The sequence below is a fragment of the Taudactylus pleione genome, unplaced genomic scaffold (genome assembly GCF_031769625.1).
Source record: "Taudactylus pleione unplaced genomic scaffold, aTauple2 ptg000007l, whole genome shotgun sequence".
Classification (NCBI taxonomy): domain Eukaryota; kingdom Metazoa; phylum Chordata; class Amphibia; order Anura; family Myobatrachidae; genus Taudactylus; species Taudactylus pleione.
The window spans coordinates 10,970,405-10,990,705 of record NW_028284410.1 but is presented as its reverse complement, the minus strand read 5'-3'; the positions used below and the strand labels follow the sequence as shown (position 1 = coordinate 10,990,705).

Below are 20,301 nucleotides of genomic sequence, written 5' to 3'. Positions count from 1 at the left end.
CATAGGAAATGGCAGACATTACAATGGGCTCATCATCCACATCATGAACATTTTCTTTATGGTTGCTTAAGAGAGGGTATAAATTGCTTGTTACATTTTTATGGGTATTTTTGATAACTGTACTTGCACCTCCATCCACATAAGGTGGAGGTGGTGTGCGTGAACTGCTGGCAATACCTTCTACAATGCTACCTTGTCACATGTGCGCGCCATTTTGCAGCTCGCTCGTATTGCAATTTAGCATCGCGGATGCATTCTCTGGCAATACGCTCACAATGCTAGTTTGCGTCGCTTGCGTATTTTTAAGCCACGCATCCCCTTCATGCTGCCACAACTTTAAACATTCATAATATTTTACCTTTTTACCTCGAGAGCGCATCAGACTGATGTGGTCTCGGACATTATTCAATACATCTTTATCAAAACTACCAATTCTAGGAAACGGTTTACCACTCTTCCTCGTCATATTAAACCATAAATCACAATACCTGGTTGCATTGGCACCATACTTAATATGCATAATATGCCGTGCCGACCCAAGTGGCGCTTGTAACAGCAGCAAATCATTTAACATCTCTACCGATCGCTTGGCCCTCATCCTGGGAGAAGCCTAAGTTTTTCAATAAAGATTTAAATTGGTGAAAGACAGTCTAGATACTCTCACTTACCTACAGAAGAAATTTCCAGATGCCCCCGCTCACCTACAGAAGAAATTTCTAGATGCCCCCGCTCACCTACGGAAGAAATTTCTAGATTCCCCCGCTCACCTATTATCTCTCAGCTCACAATAACAAGTTTCCTAGTGTGGCTCAACTACAATGCTCAAATAACCCAACCTAATTATTGAACACTGCAATCACACTGAGAGACGGTCCCTACAACCAAGACAACATGTACACCTGCTGATGTGTATAGAACGGTAAGCTACTTACCGAGCTACTAGGCCAACTCCTGGGCCTAGTACTTAAGGGTCATACAATACCCTTAACCTTTAGGTCCCGTATTACACCCTAAACAAATACTCACAATACAACACTCTTTTCCTGCGCAGAAAGCTACACGTTAGCCCAATTATTGGCAACAATTGAAAAGAATGTAAACCTCAATGGCTTTGTTTAAACATGTGGCAGCACAACCAGAAGTACGTATACATTATTGTGCAACCAGTCGCATACACAATAATGCGACTACCACACAACCGTATGACAACCTTTAGCTGCGTACACAAAAGTGCGTCTTTACTGTGCGCAAAACTGCGACTCAGCTGCGTGTTCAATTCTGTGGCACCCCTTTAAACGTAAGGTTCTATCAACAAAGGAAAACAAACTTTTTCCTCTCTTGTCCCTGGATTCTAGTCAGCGTCCTTGGCTCACACGAAAACGGGTAGTGATCTCTCAGCACCGAGCTGTTGCAGGTAAACCCTGCATGTGGCCACTCTACCCTTTGGTGAGATATCGATAACTGTATGTGCCGTGTGAGTAGGTAAGTGACTTCACTACGAGCCCCCAACTAAGGAATCTATATTTGAGCCTCTATACACTCCTGCCTATACCTTCTAATGTGCTGCCTATACCTTCTAATATCCTGCCTATAAAACTCTAAGGATGACGCTAATTTTGCGTATGCAGTTATACAGTAAATAAAGACTCCAGACCTAGAACCTGTGGTTCCAAAGCACAAAGTATTATTCAAGTAAAAGTACAGTCAGTTACACGCTATGATCTAAGTACAATTTAACGCAAAGAAATTATACAGACCCAAGTACAGTATACATATGCAGCGTTCTGGACCAGATGTAGGCATCAGCAAGAAACCCCTCGTCAATCAGCATTCAGCATGAAGACTCCCAACCCAGGGTCAGAGCACACCTATTTATACCCCCACAAATAAACAACACAATAGAGAAGTTTGTTGCTAATACCATTGGTCCTAAAGGAGAGGGCATATGTTACAAGGCATTTAACAGGTTGGTTCAAATAGACACAGTCAAGCCTCTAACAACTGTGGTCTCTGGTTTCCCGCCTCATGCAAATCCTAACAGTTGGTCATATAATGTACATTTTGTTGCTTGAAGTCTCTGCGGTCCATAAGTTGAGAATGCATGTTGCGATCTCTCCATCGATATTACCGGAATACTGTTGAGAGAGTACGCATCAGTACAATACCAAAAATGGCTTACTTATCACGTATAAAACCTTAGTTACGAAATAATCTTTATTTCATAGCAATTATAATAAATGTGCATACTTGAATCTTATACCTTAAAGCTTATGGAACCTTGTATGTAAATATGTAATGTGTGAGTATGTGGGGTTTGATGTAAAGACGCTAGTTAACTTGGGGCAGATGCGTGTGCATGAAGCTAATATTCAGCGTTTTCATACAGGATCTTATGCATTCGCTAATATGCGACTAGTTAACAGCGCAACTGTGCATATTAATGTGTGTATGAGAAATGGTGAAATATGCAATCGCATGATGCTCATAGTAATATCGCCACATGTACTAAACTGTGAGTTTATCTAAGATGGCGCTTGGCGGCCATTCGCAAAATGGCATCTTGCAATCTCATTTCCAAGATGGCGTCTTGCGGCCAGTCACAAGATGGCGTCGCTGTGATCCAATTTTAAACTGATCTTGTCTCAGCCAATTATCCAGCTTCGACAGTTATATAGACTGTGCAGTCAGTAAATGATGGGTCCCTAATTGAAAACATCAGAGGCAGGTGGGCAGGGTGCTAGTCCAGATTGAAGGAGTCTCGGCCTTTATGCATGTGTGTGTGTATGTGTATGTGTATATATATATATATATATATATATATGTGTGTATATATATATATATATATATATACACAATATATTAAATATTTTGGGGAAAGGGGGCCTGGACTGCACACCCTAGCTCTTTCTAATGGGACATGCTACCTAGCTGAGACTTAATATTAAAATTTATAAAAAAGAAGAACCAGATGCAGCATACAACCATTAATAATTATGCATAATATGCAAGGTTTTTGGCATAAATTTGGCCAAAGTTAAGAGCTTACCCACCATCGTCAAGGTAACCTCATTGGGTAAGTCCCTAACACTATGGGAGTTCATGTCTGGGGCGTTGGCCAAGGGTTTTATAAGATCATCTTTCTCTCCTGCTGGGGCCGGATTCTTTTTTGTCAAGAAGAAAGATGGGGGTCTCAGACCCTACATAAACTGCCAAGGGCTGAATAAAATCACCATAAAGAATAGATATCCTTTGCCATCTTATCGGAGCTTTTTGATAAAGTTTGTTGAGCATCCCTTTTCACTAAATTGGATCTCCGTGGAGCCTATAACCGAACACCTTGAAAGCCATCCAATGGTTTCTTGGCTTCTCAAATTATTATAGGAGATTAATGTTAAACTTTTTTACTATTGTTGCCCCCATCACATCTCTCACTAAGAAGGGTGCTAATCCATCTTGTTGGCCTCCTGCAATGGTGGCTGCCTTCCAAGCACTCTAAACAACCTTTTCCACAGCTCCAATTCTTTGTCAACCACAACTTGAGAAACTCTTCACATTAGAAGTCGATGCCTCTTCAGTAGGAGTGGGAGCTGTACTGTCTCAAGTGGCTGAAGATGGGAAGAATCATCCTTAAGGTTTCTTTTCTCATAAATTTTCCTCAGTTGAGAAGAATTATGCCATAGGGGATAAAGAATTGTTGGCTATGAAATTGGCACTGGAGGAATGGAGACACCTTTTGGAAGGTGCTAAATTCCCTATTACATCATCACCGATCATAATAAAGCCATGACAGCCTGTTTTCACCTGACTAACCCTTTACCCAATGGTAGCATTGGTTGTGGTCAGCTGACAATGCCCTCCAATGGACTGCTACCTTATATAACCAGGCTCTGGACAACAGGAAGTTGCCTGTACAACATTGTTAATTCCAACGTCATTAGTGTTGCAGCGTTCCAGGTTCCAAGCTCTATTCCTTCTAGTGACTTGTTCCTAGTGTTTTCTATGCTGTGTGTACAATCTATTAATAGTCATCTTCTGTGCCAGCTCTGCGGATAAATCCTCAGCATGTGTACTGAGTTCATTATTCAAGTACCATCTCATGATACCATTCTCCTGTGCTGTGTCTAAAACCACAGTGTGTACTTAGTACAACATCCTAGTACCCGCTCATTATACCATCACATGTGCCAGCTTTGCGACTGAAACCACTAAGTGTGTTCTCTGTACATCACTTCAGTACAATCCTCCAATATCTTTCTACTGTGCTTGCCCTGTGGTAGTGTTCTTCCATTTTTTCCCACTTGTGCTGGATAACTGACCAAAGGGTCCCGACCTGCCTACTGGGTGCAGCTATAGCCCAAATATCACTTGGAGGGGTCACTGGTGACCACCTCCCAGTAGGTTAGACTTCGCGAATTTGGTCAGGTCTCACCAACATCCAGTACTGGTGGATGAGGAAGACACTAATCCAGACCCCTCGCCTCCTGTTCCACCCTCAACCTGGGTCCATGTCTTCTAATCTCGTGGTGGAGAATCATCTTAGCCAGAGCATGACAGTTTGTACAGGACCTATGGAAGCCGTTGTATTGCAGGGGTGTTGCAAGATCTAGTCTCTCACATCGAGAATCAGGAGGCAGCACAACACCAGGTGGCTCAATATGTCCAGAAACTCTCTGGTCAATTACTCACCATTCAATTGATTCTGGCCAATATACTTTCTCCCCTTTTGGATCTGCTCCTGTAAACCCTCCTGTAGCAGTTTCTCCAAAATCTCATCTGCAGTTGGCCTCTCCTGATGGAAACCCCTTTGATGGAAACCCCTGACGATGCCGGGCTTTCAGCAAGTGTGAGATATAGTTTGAGTGTCTACCCTAGAGCTTTCCCACTCCAATGTCAAAAGTGGCGTACATTATTTCTCTACTATCTGGTATTGTCTTGGACTGGGTCTCTCCATTATGGGAGTGAGCTGATCCTCTCATCTCTAATTATGAAAATTTTATTTGCTCTTTCAAGAGAATTTTCGATGAGCCAGGCTGGACTGCCTCAGTTTCCTCTGATCTCCTTCAATTTTGACAAGGGACACATACAATGGGGCAGAATGTGGTTCAATTCCAGACAATTGCTTCTGAATTAAAGTGGAATGATGAGGCGCTTAAGGCAGCATTTCTTCATGGATTATCTGAAAGAATGAAGGATGAATTGGCCTCTCGAGATGTTCCTGACTCTTTGCAAAAAATATGGTAGTTGCTCAATCAGCTTAATAATATACTACAGGTGCTTGTAAAGGGCGGGGTTTACACTGAACACAGAAAAAAGAAAACTGCCCCCCAGCACACTGCAGATAAATCGAAAATACTTGAATCCTACATGATAATAGAAATTCAGAGGTATTGGTTTACATACATTTGCTAATATATGAATAAGCGCTGGGCCGACGTCAAGGCTCCTCTATACCAGCGTCCCTAACATTAGGGGGTTCACTTCCGAGAAGCAAGGTACCCCAAAAAATTCCAGCCAAGGACCATCCCCAGTGCATCACACGAAAAGGGGAAAAAATGTGATAGTGAAGTGTAAAAGGATAGATGTGTAAAGATAAATCAATAAGTGTTAATGAAATGTAAAAGAATTAAAATGACCTAAATAATATACAAATGAATAGAGAAGTGAAAAAATATTCTATGTGAATTAAGTGGTGATGCCATGAGAAAGGTCCAGCCTGAACAAGCCCGGGGGCCTCACTCCCAAACGCTCACCCCAAAATAATTAATTTTCTTTTTTCTGTGTTCCTGACTCTTTGTCAGAAGTGATATCATTATGTATCAAGATAAACTTGTGCCACAGAGAACAGTAAGTTAGTAAAGGGCGTGAAGATTATTTCAAGGGTTGATTTCTGTCAGCTGTACATTCTTTTCCTGCACCAGCTAAAGAAGAACCTATGCAGATCTACAGGTCTCGGTTAACTTCAGCTAAACAGACCCTCTGATTCCAGAACAAGCTTTGCCTCCACTGTGTAGCCCCTGGTCATCTTCTTAAACTTTGCCCTCTCCACTCGGGAAACGGGAGACCCTAACTGACTCTGGGAGTGTCTTGTTGGGGGTGTTAACCAAGTCTTCCCATTTGATGGATAGTCTTCTACCAGTGTCTATTTGTTTCAAGACTCGGGCAAAAAATATTAAAGCCTTGGTGGACTCAGGAGCTACTGGAAATTTTATTTCTGAAACTCTGACACATGAACAAGGAATCCCAGTTCTCCCTCTTCCAACAAGTTGGTTCTTTTTGGGGTGGATGGCAATGTTATCTTAGGAGATGTTATATTGTCAGTTACTCTACCTGTTTCACTTTGAATAGGTTGCCTCCATCAAGAGGAGTTAGAATTCCTAGTCTAGTTTTAGGTCTGCCTTGGTTGAAAACCCACAACCCTATGCTGGACTGGTCCACCATGTATGTTCTGGCCTGGGGTTCCAATTGTTTTCACAAGTGTCTTCCTCATGTTGTTCCAGTATGAACCCAACAAGTCTCTACTGAATCCTTCTTGTAGCTTTCTACATCTGACCAATTAAATTCTAAACCAGATTCTCATCTACCCAAACCATATCAAGATTTTGCTGACTTTTTTGTGAACAAGCTGCGACAAATTGCCTCCCTATTGCCGTTGGGACTGTGGCATCGATATTATCCCTGGGAAGATGCCACATCATGGCCATATCCTCTTTCAGTTCCTGAAACAGCATCTGTGTCTGACTACATAAAAGAAAACCTAGCCAAGGGTTTCATAAGACTATTTTCCTCTCCTGCTGGGGCTGGATTTTTCTTTGTCAACAAAAATGACAGAGGTCGCATACCCTGCATAGGCTACCATGGGCTGAATCAAATCACCGTAAAGAATAAGTATCCTTTGCCACTTATCTTGGAACTTTTTGACAAGGTTCATGTTATAGAGATAATGACTTTGTCTCAAGTCATTATCTCTATGGGAAAATTTCTAAATTCCTTTTTGAACAGTACCCCGTGCCATGTTTGGGGCACAATACATCAGGGAATTCACTTCAAATGGATGCAGGCAAGCTAAGAGCCATCCAAGACTGTCTTTAACTGCACTCCTTGAAAGCCATTCAATGATTTCTTGGCTTCTCAAATTATTATAGGAGGTTCATTTTAAACTTTGCTCCCATCATGGCTCTCACCAAGACGGGTGATAACACATCCCGTTGGTCTCCTTCAGCAGTGGCGGCTTTCCAAGCCCTCAAAACAGCTTTTTCTTCTGCTTCAATTCTTTGTCAACCACAACTAGAAAACCCTTCAAGTTAGAAGTTGATGTTTCTTCGGTAGGAGTGGGAGCTGTACTGTATCAAGTGCCTGAAGATGGAAAGAATCATCCTTGTGGTTTATTTTCTCGCAAATTCTCTCCAGCTGAAAAGAATTATGCCATAGCGGATCAAGAATTGCTGGCTATAAGATTGGCACTAGAGGAGTGGAGACACCTTTTAGAAGGTACTAAATTTTGTATTACAATCATCACGGATCACAAGAATTGTCTTCAGCTCATCGTTTGAATGCCAGACAGGCTCGCTGGTCTCTTTTCTTTTCCAGGTTTGATTTTAAAGTACAATTTCGGCCTGGCATACAAAATAAAAAGACTGATGCAAACTCCCAGTCCTTTTTCCCTCCATAGGAAGAAGAAGAACAATCTCAAGTTCATCCTATTTTAGATCCTCTTGTCTTCACTCACACCCAGTTGCTTCCTCCTCCTTCTCCTGGCAAGATCTTTGTGGCACCTCAGTTGCATAAGAACCTATTAACTTGCATAAGAACCTATTAACTTGTCTCCTGTGCCAATTGTACCCAGCATAAATTCATTTGCAATAAAGTGGTTGGCCCTTTGCATCCTTTGCCTATTCCTGATGTTCCTTGAACTCACCTGTCGATGGATTTTATCTCTGAGTTACCACCCTCCAAGGGACATAATACCATTTAGGTGGTAGTGGACCGATTTTGAAAATGGCCCATTTTATTCACTTGGTGGGACTTTCTTCTGCTCCACAGTTGGCCAAATGTTTATTCGTGACATCTTCCATCTTCATGAACTACCCAAGGAGATAGTGTCAGACTGAGGTGTGCAATTTGTGGCCAAATTCTGAAGGGCTTTATGTGCCTCTTGTGGAATTAAACAGAAATTTTCCTCCACCCATCACCCGCAGACAAATGGCCAAACTGAGAGGGTGAATCTGGAATTGGAGACATTCCTGAGACTTTTCGTTTCTTCTTCTCAAGATGACCAGGTAGATTTATTGCCTTGGGCAGAGTTTGCCCACAATTTTAGGTACCACTCCTTCAAATTCTACTCCATTCTTTGCAGTATATGGAAGACATCCGCGTGTTCCAGATTTCCAAGATTTATCTCCCATGGAAGTACCTGCCATCACGAATCTTGTGGAATAATTTTCTGATATATGGAAAAACATTCACTCCTCCTTGAATAAAACTTCTAGTAATTACAAGAAGTTCTAATAGAGACGCAGGGGGGTGAGAGTCGCAGCAGACTAGTATTAAAGACCTACACCTGGATCCCCTGGACCGAGGTAGGTACAAATTTGCTTAAACCAACTAAACTAATTTATATACCACTCTGTGGGCTGAAATATTGTATGTTGGTGGTGCTCCCCAGAGTCAGGAAAAGACTCACTGTGAACCAATAAAGATAAAGAAGACTTCTTTTTTGGGGGCACTGCTTCATATGATTAATGATTATTTTAAAAATTAACTTTTAATAAATTGCTTCTAAATAAGAAGACAGACTTTACATACAAACATACATGAAACACATATTCAACCCTTACAATTAAGGGAAAATGCATATAGGAAAAAACAACCTATATGAAATCAATACCCTGATTTGGCATCATAATATTTGCAAAATAATCTCTCTGTGCGAATTAAATGACAGCAAGCATAATAGCAATGATATGTCTGATAAATTTAACACCACACAAAAGACAGCAGACTGTAATAAATAAATAAATAATATCTTGCTCTTATGTCTATTAAATTGGTGGTAATCACCTGTCATAAATCAATTAATCAGCAAAGGATACATATAAATCAATGCATTAACCATATATGTCAAAAAATGTAGCTATCTCAAATCAATCTTTTAGTTATTAATTGGAAAACAGTCTCCTATATAATTGGTAGTAGTCTCCTGCCATTGATACATTGCTGAGCAAAAAATACACATAAATTAACACATGTGTTTTATACATATGAGAAGTAACCCATTCAATCATAGGACAATAAATGTCTCAAATATATCTCTTAATAGCTGATTAGGGAAAACACTCTCTTTATATAACCCAATATGTGATCGGTATATTACCAAATTAACACATATGTTGTAATATTAGTAATAATCTAGGCAATAAGAGTGCCAATTCATAAGCATAGTGTTTAAGGCATATATATATATATATATATATATATATATACACATCACCATACTTGTATGTCTGGGATATTAGAGAGGAGTATATCTAGTTCAAACATATATAGGCTGCTTCTCATCAGAGACTCAGCAACAGCAGTATACTACAAGTGAAGGGCAGGCATACACAGTTATATGTTTCAGACCAAAGGTGTAACTTAGCTTATGCTGAATTCATAACGATATCCCATAGACATGCTGCTGTTTCCTATAGGGAAGTGTGGGTATGTGTGCAAGAAGTTCATGGATCGTAAATGTCTTGCCATTCATGTCTTGCCATTGATCATCTGAAGATTGGAGATAGGGTGTGGCTGTCAACTAAAAACATTCGACTAAAGGTTCCAAGCATGAAATTTGCTTCACACTTCATTGGACCGTATCGTATTTTTAAAGTCATTAATCTGGTGGTGTATAAACTGGTGCTACCTCCTCAGTTGAAGATCTCCAACACATTTCATGTTTTTCTTCTACGATCATTAATTCTTAATCAATTGCAGCGTTCTCCACCCAAGACACCTCAAGTTCATACTCAATTGGGAGTTGAATTTGAGATTGAGAAGATCCTTCATTCTCTACACCAGTTGAATCAGCTTCAGTATCATTGATTGGAAGGGGTACAGACGTGAAGAATGAGCATGGATCAAAACATCTGATGTCTACGCTCCACAGCTTGTTCGAGCTTTTCATAAAAAAATTCCTGACAAGCCTTGTGGGTGCCCGGAGTCCACCCTGAAAGGGGGGGGGTTACTGTCAGGATGCGGCCTAGATTCGGTCGCTACTCACCTCAGCACCAGCTTCCCCTGACTTCTTGAGCTCCCTCCGTTAGTTGGTTTCTGCGGTTACCATCATGGACGCTCCATGACAGTCTACATCACCTGATTGGCCCTTTACCCAAAGGTAGCATTGGTTGCTGTCAACTGACACTATCCTCCAATGGACTGCTACCTTAGGGTATTTAGCCTGGCTCCAGACAACAGGAAGTTGCCTGTACAATGTCATTACTTCCAGTGTATACTAGCTGTTGCAGCATTCCAGGTTCCAAGCTCCTTTCTTCCAGCGATACTCTCTTAGTATTTACCCATGGTGTGGGTGTATACCTAGTACGTTACCCGAGTACAATCTCCTAGTGTCATCCTCTTGTGCCAGTTCTGTGTCTGGGACCACAGTGTATGTACTCAGTACATCATCTGAGCACAATCTCCAAGTGTTATCCTCATGTGCCAGTTCTGCATTTGAAGCTACAGTGTGTGTACTTAGTACATCATCCAAGTACAATCTCCTAGTGCCATTCTCCTGTGCCAGCCCTGCATCTGGATCAACAGGGTGTGTACCCAGTACACCACCCAAATACAAAACTTACAGTATCATTCTCCTGTGCTTTCCCTGTGATAGTGTTATTCCATTTCCCACTTGTGCCGGATACCTGACCAAAGGGCCACCACCATGCTTCCTGGGTGCAGCTTAAACCCAAATCCTGCTTGTAGGGGTCACTGGTGAACATCTCCCAGTAAGTTAGACTCCACGCCTTTGGTCAGGTCTAGCCAACATTTGGTACTTGTGGATGAGGAAGGCATATATCCAGGCCCCTTGCCTCTGATTTTTTTTCTTAACCTGGGTCTACATCTTCCAATACTTTTACAGAGGACCATCATGGCCCGAAAGTGACAGTATGCAAGTTCCGGTTCCTGTCCGGCTCAACTACTGTTACTCTCACCGGTCTCACTCCAGTCCAAACCATGGTCCAATCCAGCTGATTATTGCTATTTTTGTTTCAAACTTGCAGTTCCATTTTGGCTTGCTGCTACTCCCTCTGGTCCCACTCTGGTTCAAGTCTCGGTTCCGCTCCGGCTGGCTGTTGCTCTTTCCGGCTACTCTGTAGTTACCTCCTGTTCTAGCCTGGTTCAAGTCTCCAGTTCCATTCTGGCTACTTTTCAGTCACCTCTTGTACCAGTCTGGTTCAAGCCTCTGTTCCATTCTGGCTACTCTACAGTTGTCTCCTGCCCCAGCCTGATTCAAACATATAGTTCTACTCTGGCTGGCTGCTGCTCCCTCCTTCTTCTGACACAGTGATCTAATCTACTAGAAGTTCTCTGCTCATTGCAGGTTCAAGTGGACTTTAACCTCACTGTACTTCAGTTTACTCCTGACCTGCATTATAATGCTTTTACTCAACATTGCAGCTCCTGACCTATTCTGGAACTCACTACTCACCATACCATCGGTACCTCTACTGATGGTGGTTGATGCCCTGTGGTTCCTCTCTTAGAGAGTTTCTGCTACAGCGTTCATTCTGGTATACTGAGTTCTGGATCTAGGTACCTCTTTGAGGATTTAGGGGCATAATCAATTAAGTTTGAATTTCACAAACCTGCAGGTTTTTTCCCACAGGTGCAAGATTTTTGGTATTCATTTGGATACAGGGTTTGATTTTTTTTTTTTTGCGGTTAAGATTTTTTTTAGCAATTCCAGAGCAGATCCAATTTTCCTACAATCCAGATTTCAAGAAAAAAATATCTGGAACCCTTTGGACACCCCACTAATGACTAATTAAGCAGCTCCCGATCCCCCCTACACAGACTCGGCGACCAAGTGGAAACAAATTTCCCTCCCGCTGAATTTTCCCCACAAAAAACCCTGCAACCAATCTTTTTAAATTGGATACCACGGGTATTGGTAGCACACATAGACACGGTAAATCAAAATTGGTTGTGAGGTCTGCATATTTTTTTGTGGCCAAAACTTTGCAGCCAATTTAATATGCCTTTTAAGCTCCAGTGACTCAATTGGCCTGCAGCAACCCCTCATCCTTATAACCAGGGTAAGGCGTTGAGTTCCACTGAAATGGTTCCAGGGGCAAACTGGGAGCCTTGCAGGTATCACTAACCTCTCTGAAGGCCCCAGGCATTTACCACATGGGTCTCACCCATGAGTAGTCCATTGGTCCTAACTCGGATCTAAAAACCCAAAACGGCAAAGGCCAGTCCTTCTCTGTCTTCTTTCACTTTTCTCCTGCTGCTTTGGTCTTCTGAGGATCTTCACAGCCTATAATCATGTTGCACATGCACAGTTTGAAAACAGCTGTGAAGAGTCTACGAAGATCGAAGCAGCAGGAGAAAAGTCTCTCACCTCTGAAAAGCTGACTCCACAGAAAGAGCAGCTTTTCAGAAGGGATTAGGTAATGAGGCATGATGAATGCCTCAGAAAGATACTATGAACTTGCACCGAGTTCAAAACATATTTAACACTATTGATAATTATGTAATAATGAAAAGTGGTTGTGATTTTGAAAAACTCTATTTTGGGGCACAATTTTATGTACAATATGATGATTAAATTAACACATAACTTTTAAACGTATCCTCTAAAAATAGTATAGGGTCTGCATCACAAGAGAATGAACAAAGTAGTTTGAAATATAATATTGTAAATGCCACTATTAATAACATGCTATTACTATCCCTACTTTTTTTGAAAATGAATACTTTTTGAATAAATGTGTAATTTAGTTGTTAAATATATACGAGCAGCAATTATTTTAATATCCCCTTCCCTGTTCTGGAACAGATCTCCTATTACTAATTATTAAATAATTGAATTATATAATATAATCCCTATTCTACTGAGATCTAATGATTTTAACCATAGACTGCACTGCAGTCTTTTCGAAACCTTCTCACAACGGAGCAGCAAATAGTGTGACTGCTCATTACAGTGAGTTACCTTTACTCAGAGCATTACCTCTTATTTATGGATTTAGCAAAATTTTATTTCAAATTGCTAAGTTCACTCTTATGACACTGCCCCTATGCTATTTATGATTCAAACTTATGTGTTTAGGTCAATCATCATATTGTATATAAAACCAAGGGAGCAGTTGTGTGTGCTGGGTGAGGGCACAAATGTGGCAATGCCCTGGCTGATGAAGGGAGGGGCATTGGCAGTATAGCTGGCCCTGCTGGTAATTTGATTAGTGGTTGCTGCTGTCTACACCAGAACCAGCTGGCAGTTCTTGGCAAAGTGATCCCTGCCCCTACTCCTTCCCCCAAGTCCACTCCTCCTCTACCCTATCTGGCTATTCCTCTCCTCCCAAATAGTTGGCTGGTTTGAACGAAAACCTGGTAATGCATGGAAGCAAATGACAATCGGCAGTTTGCTCCCAAATATCAGAAAATGGACAAAAACAGTCATTTAGACAAGTTGGCTAAATCAAACAGATTTTTTTCTAATGTTTGGGAGCCAATTGTCATTTGATTCCATGCAATTGGTTGGTTGTAATGATAACATTTAGATGTGTGGCTAGTCTTCCTAGGTACTCAAATGAGGAAGTTAAAAATGATCTTATAAATGTGTTGATTTAATTTTTACCTTTTATACCAATAGATGGTGAAGAGCTGTGGAAAGAATTGAGACGGATAAAGGATAGCACCACTTCCTCCCTTAGCAGGAAATATAGATATGAGGAGAAAGTAGAGATACTTGAGTCTGACCTTTTTGGTGAGAAAGAACTGTGGAGAAAAAGATACCAAGAGCTCCTTCTGGATCAGCAAGCACTTAAAGTGCAGGTGATCACAACAGAATTGCATGTGGAAGCTTGATAGTAGAATATACTATCATACATTTCCTTTTGTAGTACTATTTTTAACCAGTCAAAAACTATACAACAGACTGTTCAATCGTCTGCTAATGGATAATTACTGACAGAAATATAATAGAATGAGATCTGGAATTACCCATCACAGGCCAATCTAGTAAGCTACACATTAACCCATCTTTTTTCTTACCTAATACAGGATGAGTCTCCCATATCCAATATGCTTGGGACAAGTGGTATTTTGGATATCGGAATATGCTGTATTTTGGAATATTTGCATACCATAATGAGATATCTTGGGAATTTGACCCAGATCTCAGTCATGCTAAAAAAAATCCATATTTCGAAATACTTGGATATGGAAGACTCAACCTGTTTGACTGTTTTAACTAGAATTTAAGCAGCTCCATAGCAAATATTTTAGTTCCTAGGGAGGGACATCATTGCTCTCCCTTCTTCTCCACTCATTTATCTGAATGGCCGGCAACTTGCTCTTCTTTTGCTGCACACAACTGTTTATGTCACTTACTGCTCAAATAGGAAGAGAACATCAGATATTCCTTCCACTCTTGCAGAATAGAATCCTTAACCAACAGATCGCCAACAGAGATGTCCTCATTTGCTTTCACTGGCTGCATCCTGCACTGTGCGCATGCGGGACGGTGTGTGGCTGCATGACCTGTGAAGTTACAACATTGCATTGCTGACTATAGGTCAAGCCTAGGCTGAGACTGAACCATCTGGAAGAGGACGCAGTGGGTGTAGCGCCCACCAGATCGGTCACAGCCACACTCCATTTGCTCCCATTCGGCTATCTGAGCCTGCCCTGGGGAGCAGGACCACAGTGCAGCAGAAAATTTGGTTTACTTGCTATTGTAAATTCCTGGTACTGTACTGTAACTTAAGGTAACACCTCTGTGCATTCTTAAATAAAGGGTTTATCTTAGATATCTGTATGCACTCTAAAATTAGGAGAATAAGAATATTCTTCTTAGACAATACTTGTAGAGTTCTGTTTGAGATTTCAGTTTCACGCTGAAAATTAATTCTAATTCTTAAGAGTGATCACTGGAGAACTGAGCAGCTAAATGTGCTTCAAGATTGTTAGCTCATAAGGAAAGAGTGTGTGTAAGTACACTTTGGGTTTGGGTAGGCACTCATTGTCAAATCTCTCACAGGTGGGTCCCATAGCATAAAATGTAGCTTTTTTTTTGTAAAATCTAGCTTTCCTTTGGTTTCACTGCTCTAAAATTAACCTGCAGTCTGTAAAAGTAACTGTTAATTTGAGCAAGCATAACCATTTGTGTGCGGCCCTGGTTGTGTGACAAATGTTTAGTTTTTTACATTTATTTTATTTTATTACTAAGTTTGGAGAATGTATAAATATAACTTCTGCAATTTTTTCAATGTATTAGAATATTCTTAAATTCAGATAATTAAGGCAATAATAACTAGAATGACAAATTGATCATTTAACGTGGTAGCATGCATGCAAAAATGGCATGGTCATGTCATGTTCAGGAGAGTTGGTATCTATGCTTTCATTTGGTCTAAATATTATTACCTTACACCAGTTTCTTTACATATGTTATGCCACTATGTCTGTTTATTTACACTTATGAAATATATTGTCCTATCAGCTTCCAATTAGCCTCTACCTGTGAATAATTGAAAAGGTTTGCTTTTATGGCTAAAATACCCCCTATTTCAAATAGCATTGGTCATACTGTGAATCTGAAGGAAAGCAGTGAAAATGAAGACCAAAGAACATTGTAAGAAAACTAAAGATAGAATTATAGCCATTCACAAGACAGGAAAACACAAAAAAAATAATACCACAAATACTTGGATATCCCAGTGAGCACTGTTGGATTAATTGTGAGGAAATGGAAGCTGCATTATAATAGCTAGGCACTGACTAGATAAGCTAACAATGTCCTTTCTGGCGCAAGTTCCCCTAATTGAGTAATCAGTGCCACTTCTATGAAATAAATGGTTTATTGAAGAATTGTAGTATCACATTAATACAAACATGTCTTGATTGTCTGATACAGTACATGAGAATTGCATAAACATTGTTACGCGTTTCACTAGACTGATGCCCGCTTCTTCAGACAGTTTATGCCTATTTCTTACAGAGTGCCAGCTTTTAGCTTGTTCTGTGCTGGGAATTTTTAGCAGAGACACAGTGAAATGCGTAACAAAGTTTGACTGCAGTTTTCTTCTACTTTCAAGGCAGCAGAAACCACCAATTGTTTAGACCTAATTCCCCAAGTGGTTAGGGCACTGGCCTGCATTTTACCCAGGGGCATATCTATAATGGGTGCAGGGTGTGTGGGGCACACTGCCCCCAGGGTCCAGGGGGGCCCCGCACTGCACACCCTGCACCCATATAATTTAAAACTCACCTGTCCATGGTCCCGCGTCAGGTGTCAGCGCTACACAGAACACCGGAAAATGACTGCCACAGCCATTTTTCCGGCGTTCTGCGCATGCACAGTAGACTCTGGGCACACTCTACTGCTTCTGCGGCGGCCGGCCATCCATGTCAGTCGGCTGCCGGTTGCCGGGGAGAGAGGAGGGGTCCCTGCACGGAGAATGCACACGGCCCCTCCTCTCTTAAGACGCCACTGATATTACCACTGCCTAAATAAGGCTGACCCCCAAATCTCAGCATCAGAGCAGGAAGGAAACTTCTGAGGGAAGCCACAAAGCAGCCAACTATCACTTTGAAGCAGCTACAGAGTTCAGTGGCTGAAACTAGAGTGAAGGTGCACCAGCAACTATATCAACAGCTCTGAATACAACTGGCCTGTATGGAAAAGTGGTCAGAAAGAAGCCATTAATTAAGTAAAACCACATAAAAGCACATTTGGAGTTTGCCAGTAAACAGTAGAGCGACCTACTGTAGCTAAAATGTGGGATAAGGTTTTGTTGACGGATGAGACAAAAATGTATCGAATTGAAAATGCTATGTGTGACGCAAATCTAACTTCTCAGCAAAACACTATCCCAACAGTAAAGTATGGAGGTAGCAACATCATGTTAGTGCTTTTGCTCAGCAGGGACTGGAGATCTTGTTAAAATTAAAAGGCAAAATACAAGGAGATTCCTGCTTCAGTCTGCAAAAAAACCCCTGAAGCTTGGGAGAAAGTTCACCTTTCAGCGTATCATTGACCTAAAGCACAAGACCACAGCAACACTGACTTAGTTAAACAACAAAATAGTAATACAATGGCCAAGTCAAAGTCCAGCTTTCAATCCAATTGAGAATTTGTGGCACTATTTGAAATCTTCAGTCCTCAAGCGTTATCTAACAAACCTGAACAACCTGGATCAAGTCTGCAAGGAAAAATAAGCAATAATAACTTTGAATTTGCAAGCCTAGTAGAAACTCACCCCAACAAACTTAGTGGGTCAATACAATTGTACGCGATGTACTCGCGAGTGGGAGTCATTGCGACAACGTCCGCACTTGACGGAACCCCGGATTCTCATAAAAGTGCTCGCAGCCCCATATGGCTCTGAGCAAAATGAAGCAAATTCGGGTTTGGAGGGCGGCCGCGAAGGATGCAATGTGTGTTGTTGTTGCCTGCGTTTTAATACCGTTGCAATGGCAATTTGCACCCTTCCCATGGAATAGGATTGATCCCATACAGCTGTTATTACAGCAAAAGGTGGTTCTACTACTGTAGTCTGTAGTCTACTACTCATGCAAGCAGTATTTTGCAGTTTTTATTTTTTTTTAAGTTATGAAATATAAATTTAAAAATGTATTTTGAGAGCCTACTGGTTTGCAATAAAAATATTGCCTTGAACAATCTATGCAAGTGTAATTTCTAATACAGACCAATCTGTACACTTTTTAGGGGGTTGAATAATGTTGCAAATCATTGTATGCATTAGTTATAGCAGATAAACAATTTCAAGTTGAAACTAATGCATATCTGTATTGCATATCTGTATGATTTCTACATTTGCAGATCTGGAATAAAATTATGCAAATATTGCTTTAAATATAACATTCATACATATTAGAAGCATATTTATAAACCTGGAATTTGGTTTTAATACACATGATTGATGCACAGTTTATTCTGCTTTTAAATACCTATGATATCTTTATAACAGTAAATGTGTTTGTATGTTTCCACAGCAAGAAAAAATGTTTTGTCTTGGAAGAGTCTAAAAAATTAGATCACCTGGTGCTTCCATATGTTGATGATACTAATGGCATTATGGAATCAGACATAGATGTTAGAGATGGGCTACACAGACGGTTGGGTAAGTGGAATTGTATGTCTGCTATAATCTTGAGCCCAAGTTTCATAGTTTATGGTCTACTTTTTAGACCTTATGGCAAAAAAATGGTTAGCACCACCAGGAGACTGGGCAATGTTTTAATGGTAAATAACAACAATAGAAAATATTTTCTATTATCGCTGTTTGTTTATTAGAGTGTCATTTTAGCAGAAATCAATGTACAAACAAGAAGCAAATCTGAAACCCATATCAGGGCCTGATTCTGAGTGGCATGCAATTTCGTATGAGGCCGCATCTAGCGATTTTTCTCATACTGCACATGGGTCCCGAGCTACATACACATCCTTACGAGAGTGCTACGTATCTCAGCTTTTTCTCAGTGGTTGCTAAATGGGCATTTTTTTGCAGCAACTGGGTGGCAACAGAGAGAATGCACGCAAGAGATCTATATCTGTGGGTATGTTGTGATGTGTCATTGTACAGTGTGTTGCCAGAGATGTGTTCTATTCTGAGTTATTCATATGCACAATGGATCCCAAATTCAGATGGTTCTCCTGCACCTAGTAAGAGGTGTAAGTGCCAATGATTATGATGATCGTTACAATGATTATGATGATGGCATCTCTTGTGAACAAGGCCATAGGGGCAGTGTGTTCGCAAATATGTGTACGACTCAGAATACAGGTGCTAAGCCTATCAATTTTGCTTCTATGGCACCTAAAGGGATATAGCTGCAATAGTCCGAAGGGTAGTAGCCACGGAAAACACAGTAGGCACAAATGCTGAAGGTACAGCTGAGTACACTTAGGGCGGGTTGTAATAGAGATCGAGTCTTCTGGAGGTGCGGGATGCAGACTGATCTCAACCGTTTTCTTAAAGTTGCAGTCATTTACAAGGCAAAGCCGAACTGACATTTGGGATGGACAGAATTGCACAGCCGCTTGTGTGCAAGCTCTGCAATTCCATCAATTTCTGAATCAGGCCCAATATACACTAAACCTCCAAAACAGCTATTGGCTTATATAAAAGAAAATATCTACTAATAGCAAACACAAATTATTTGATAAAAGGTCTCTGAGCTTTTCAGTACTTAAGATATTTACTATAAAGTATTTTTATATAATGTGCACAGTAGATTTTCTGTAATCCTATTGAAGGACAGTGCATCAATTTACCATTTTTTTTCCAGAAGTATAGTTTACATTTATCTACACTGCAAAATAAATATCTGCGGTTCTGAAAAGGTAAGGACATTTGTGTACACACATTTGTAAATGTTAACTCTTCAATAGAAGGTAAGTTATATTTTAGGTTTAGGGGTCTATTCATCATCACTTAATTTCTACAAAAGCAGGTGAAAATGAACATTTTCACCTGCAATTGTAGAAATTAAGTATTCGGGCCATTTATCAAGAAGGTAAAGCAGGAGATATCACAGATATCTCCTGCTTACCTTTCTCTCCCTGAATGGCCCGCTGTCCCCATACAACTAGTATGGGGACAGAATTCATTAAGCTCCGAAAATACAATATTTTTGGAGCTTGACTACAGGAGCATTCACCATCTTCAGATCAGGTCACACATGCGCACTTGTCTCACTGCTCTGAAAGGAGCAGTGAAGCCATTCGCAGAGACAGCTGATTTTCTGATTAACTGTCCCGTGCCGGAACAATGATGAATTGCTCCGGTACTCGCGGCGAGTTAGTATATTAATTATTGGGGTCCTTTCGGATCCTGATAATTATCATAATGAATAGACCCCTATGTCACAGTTTATAAATCACATTTTTACCTTTTCATTTATTTATTTACAGTTTAAACCATTGAGATCTTATTGCTCCTGAGTATCTTTCCAGGCCTAAATTTACTAACCAGTAAATGCACATTTTATTATATTATAATATAACAAAGATTGAGGGGTATATTTTCTAAAGTAACTTTTTGAGTCGATTTTTATGTTGCTTTAAATGGA

General features: G+C 40.6%; 1 protein-coding gene across 1 annotated transcript in view; it reads left to right on the top strand.

Moving 5' to 3' along the window:
* LOC148542885 (uncharacterized) overlaps positions 1 to 20,301 on the top strand; it is a 110,426-nt gene that overhangs the window by 14,197 nt on the left and 75,928 nt on the right. Inside the window, exons 4-6 of the mRNA XM_088460235.1 lie at positions 13,856 to 14,031; positions 14,266 to 14,270; positions 18,223 to 18,350. Of these exons, the coding sequence (XP_088316361.1) occupies positions 13,856 to 14,031; positions 14,266 to 14,270; positions 18,223 to 18,350 (309 nt within the window). The remainder of the gene's footprint in view (positions 1 to 13,855; positions 14,032 to 14,265; positions 14,271 to 18,222; positions 18,351 to 20,301) is intronic.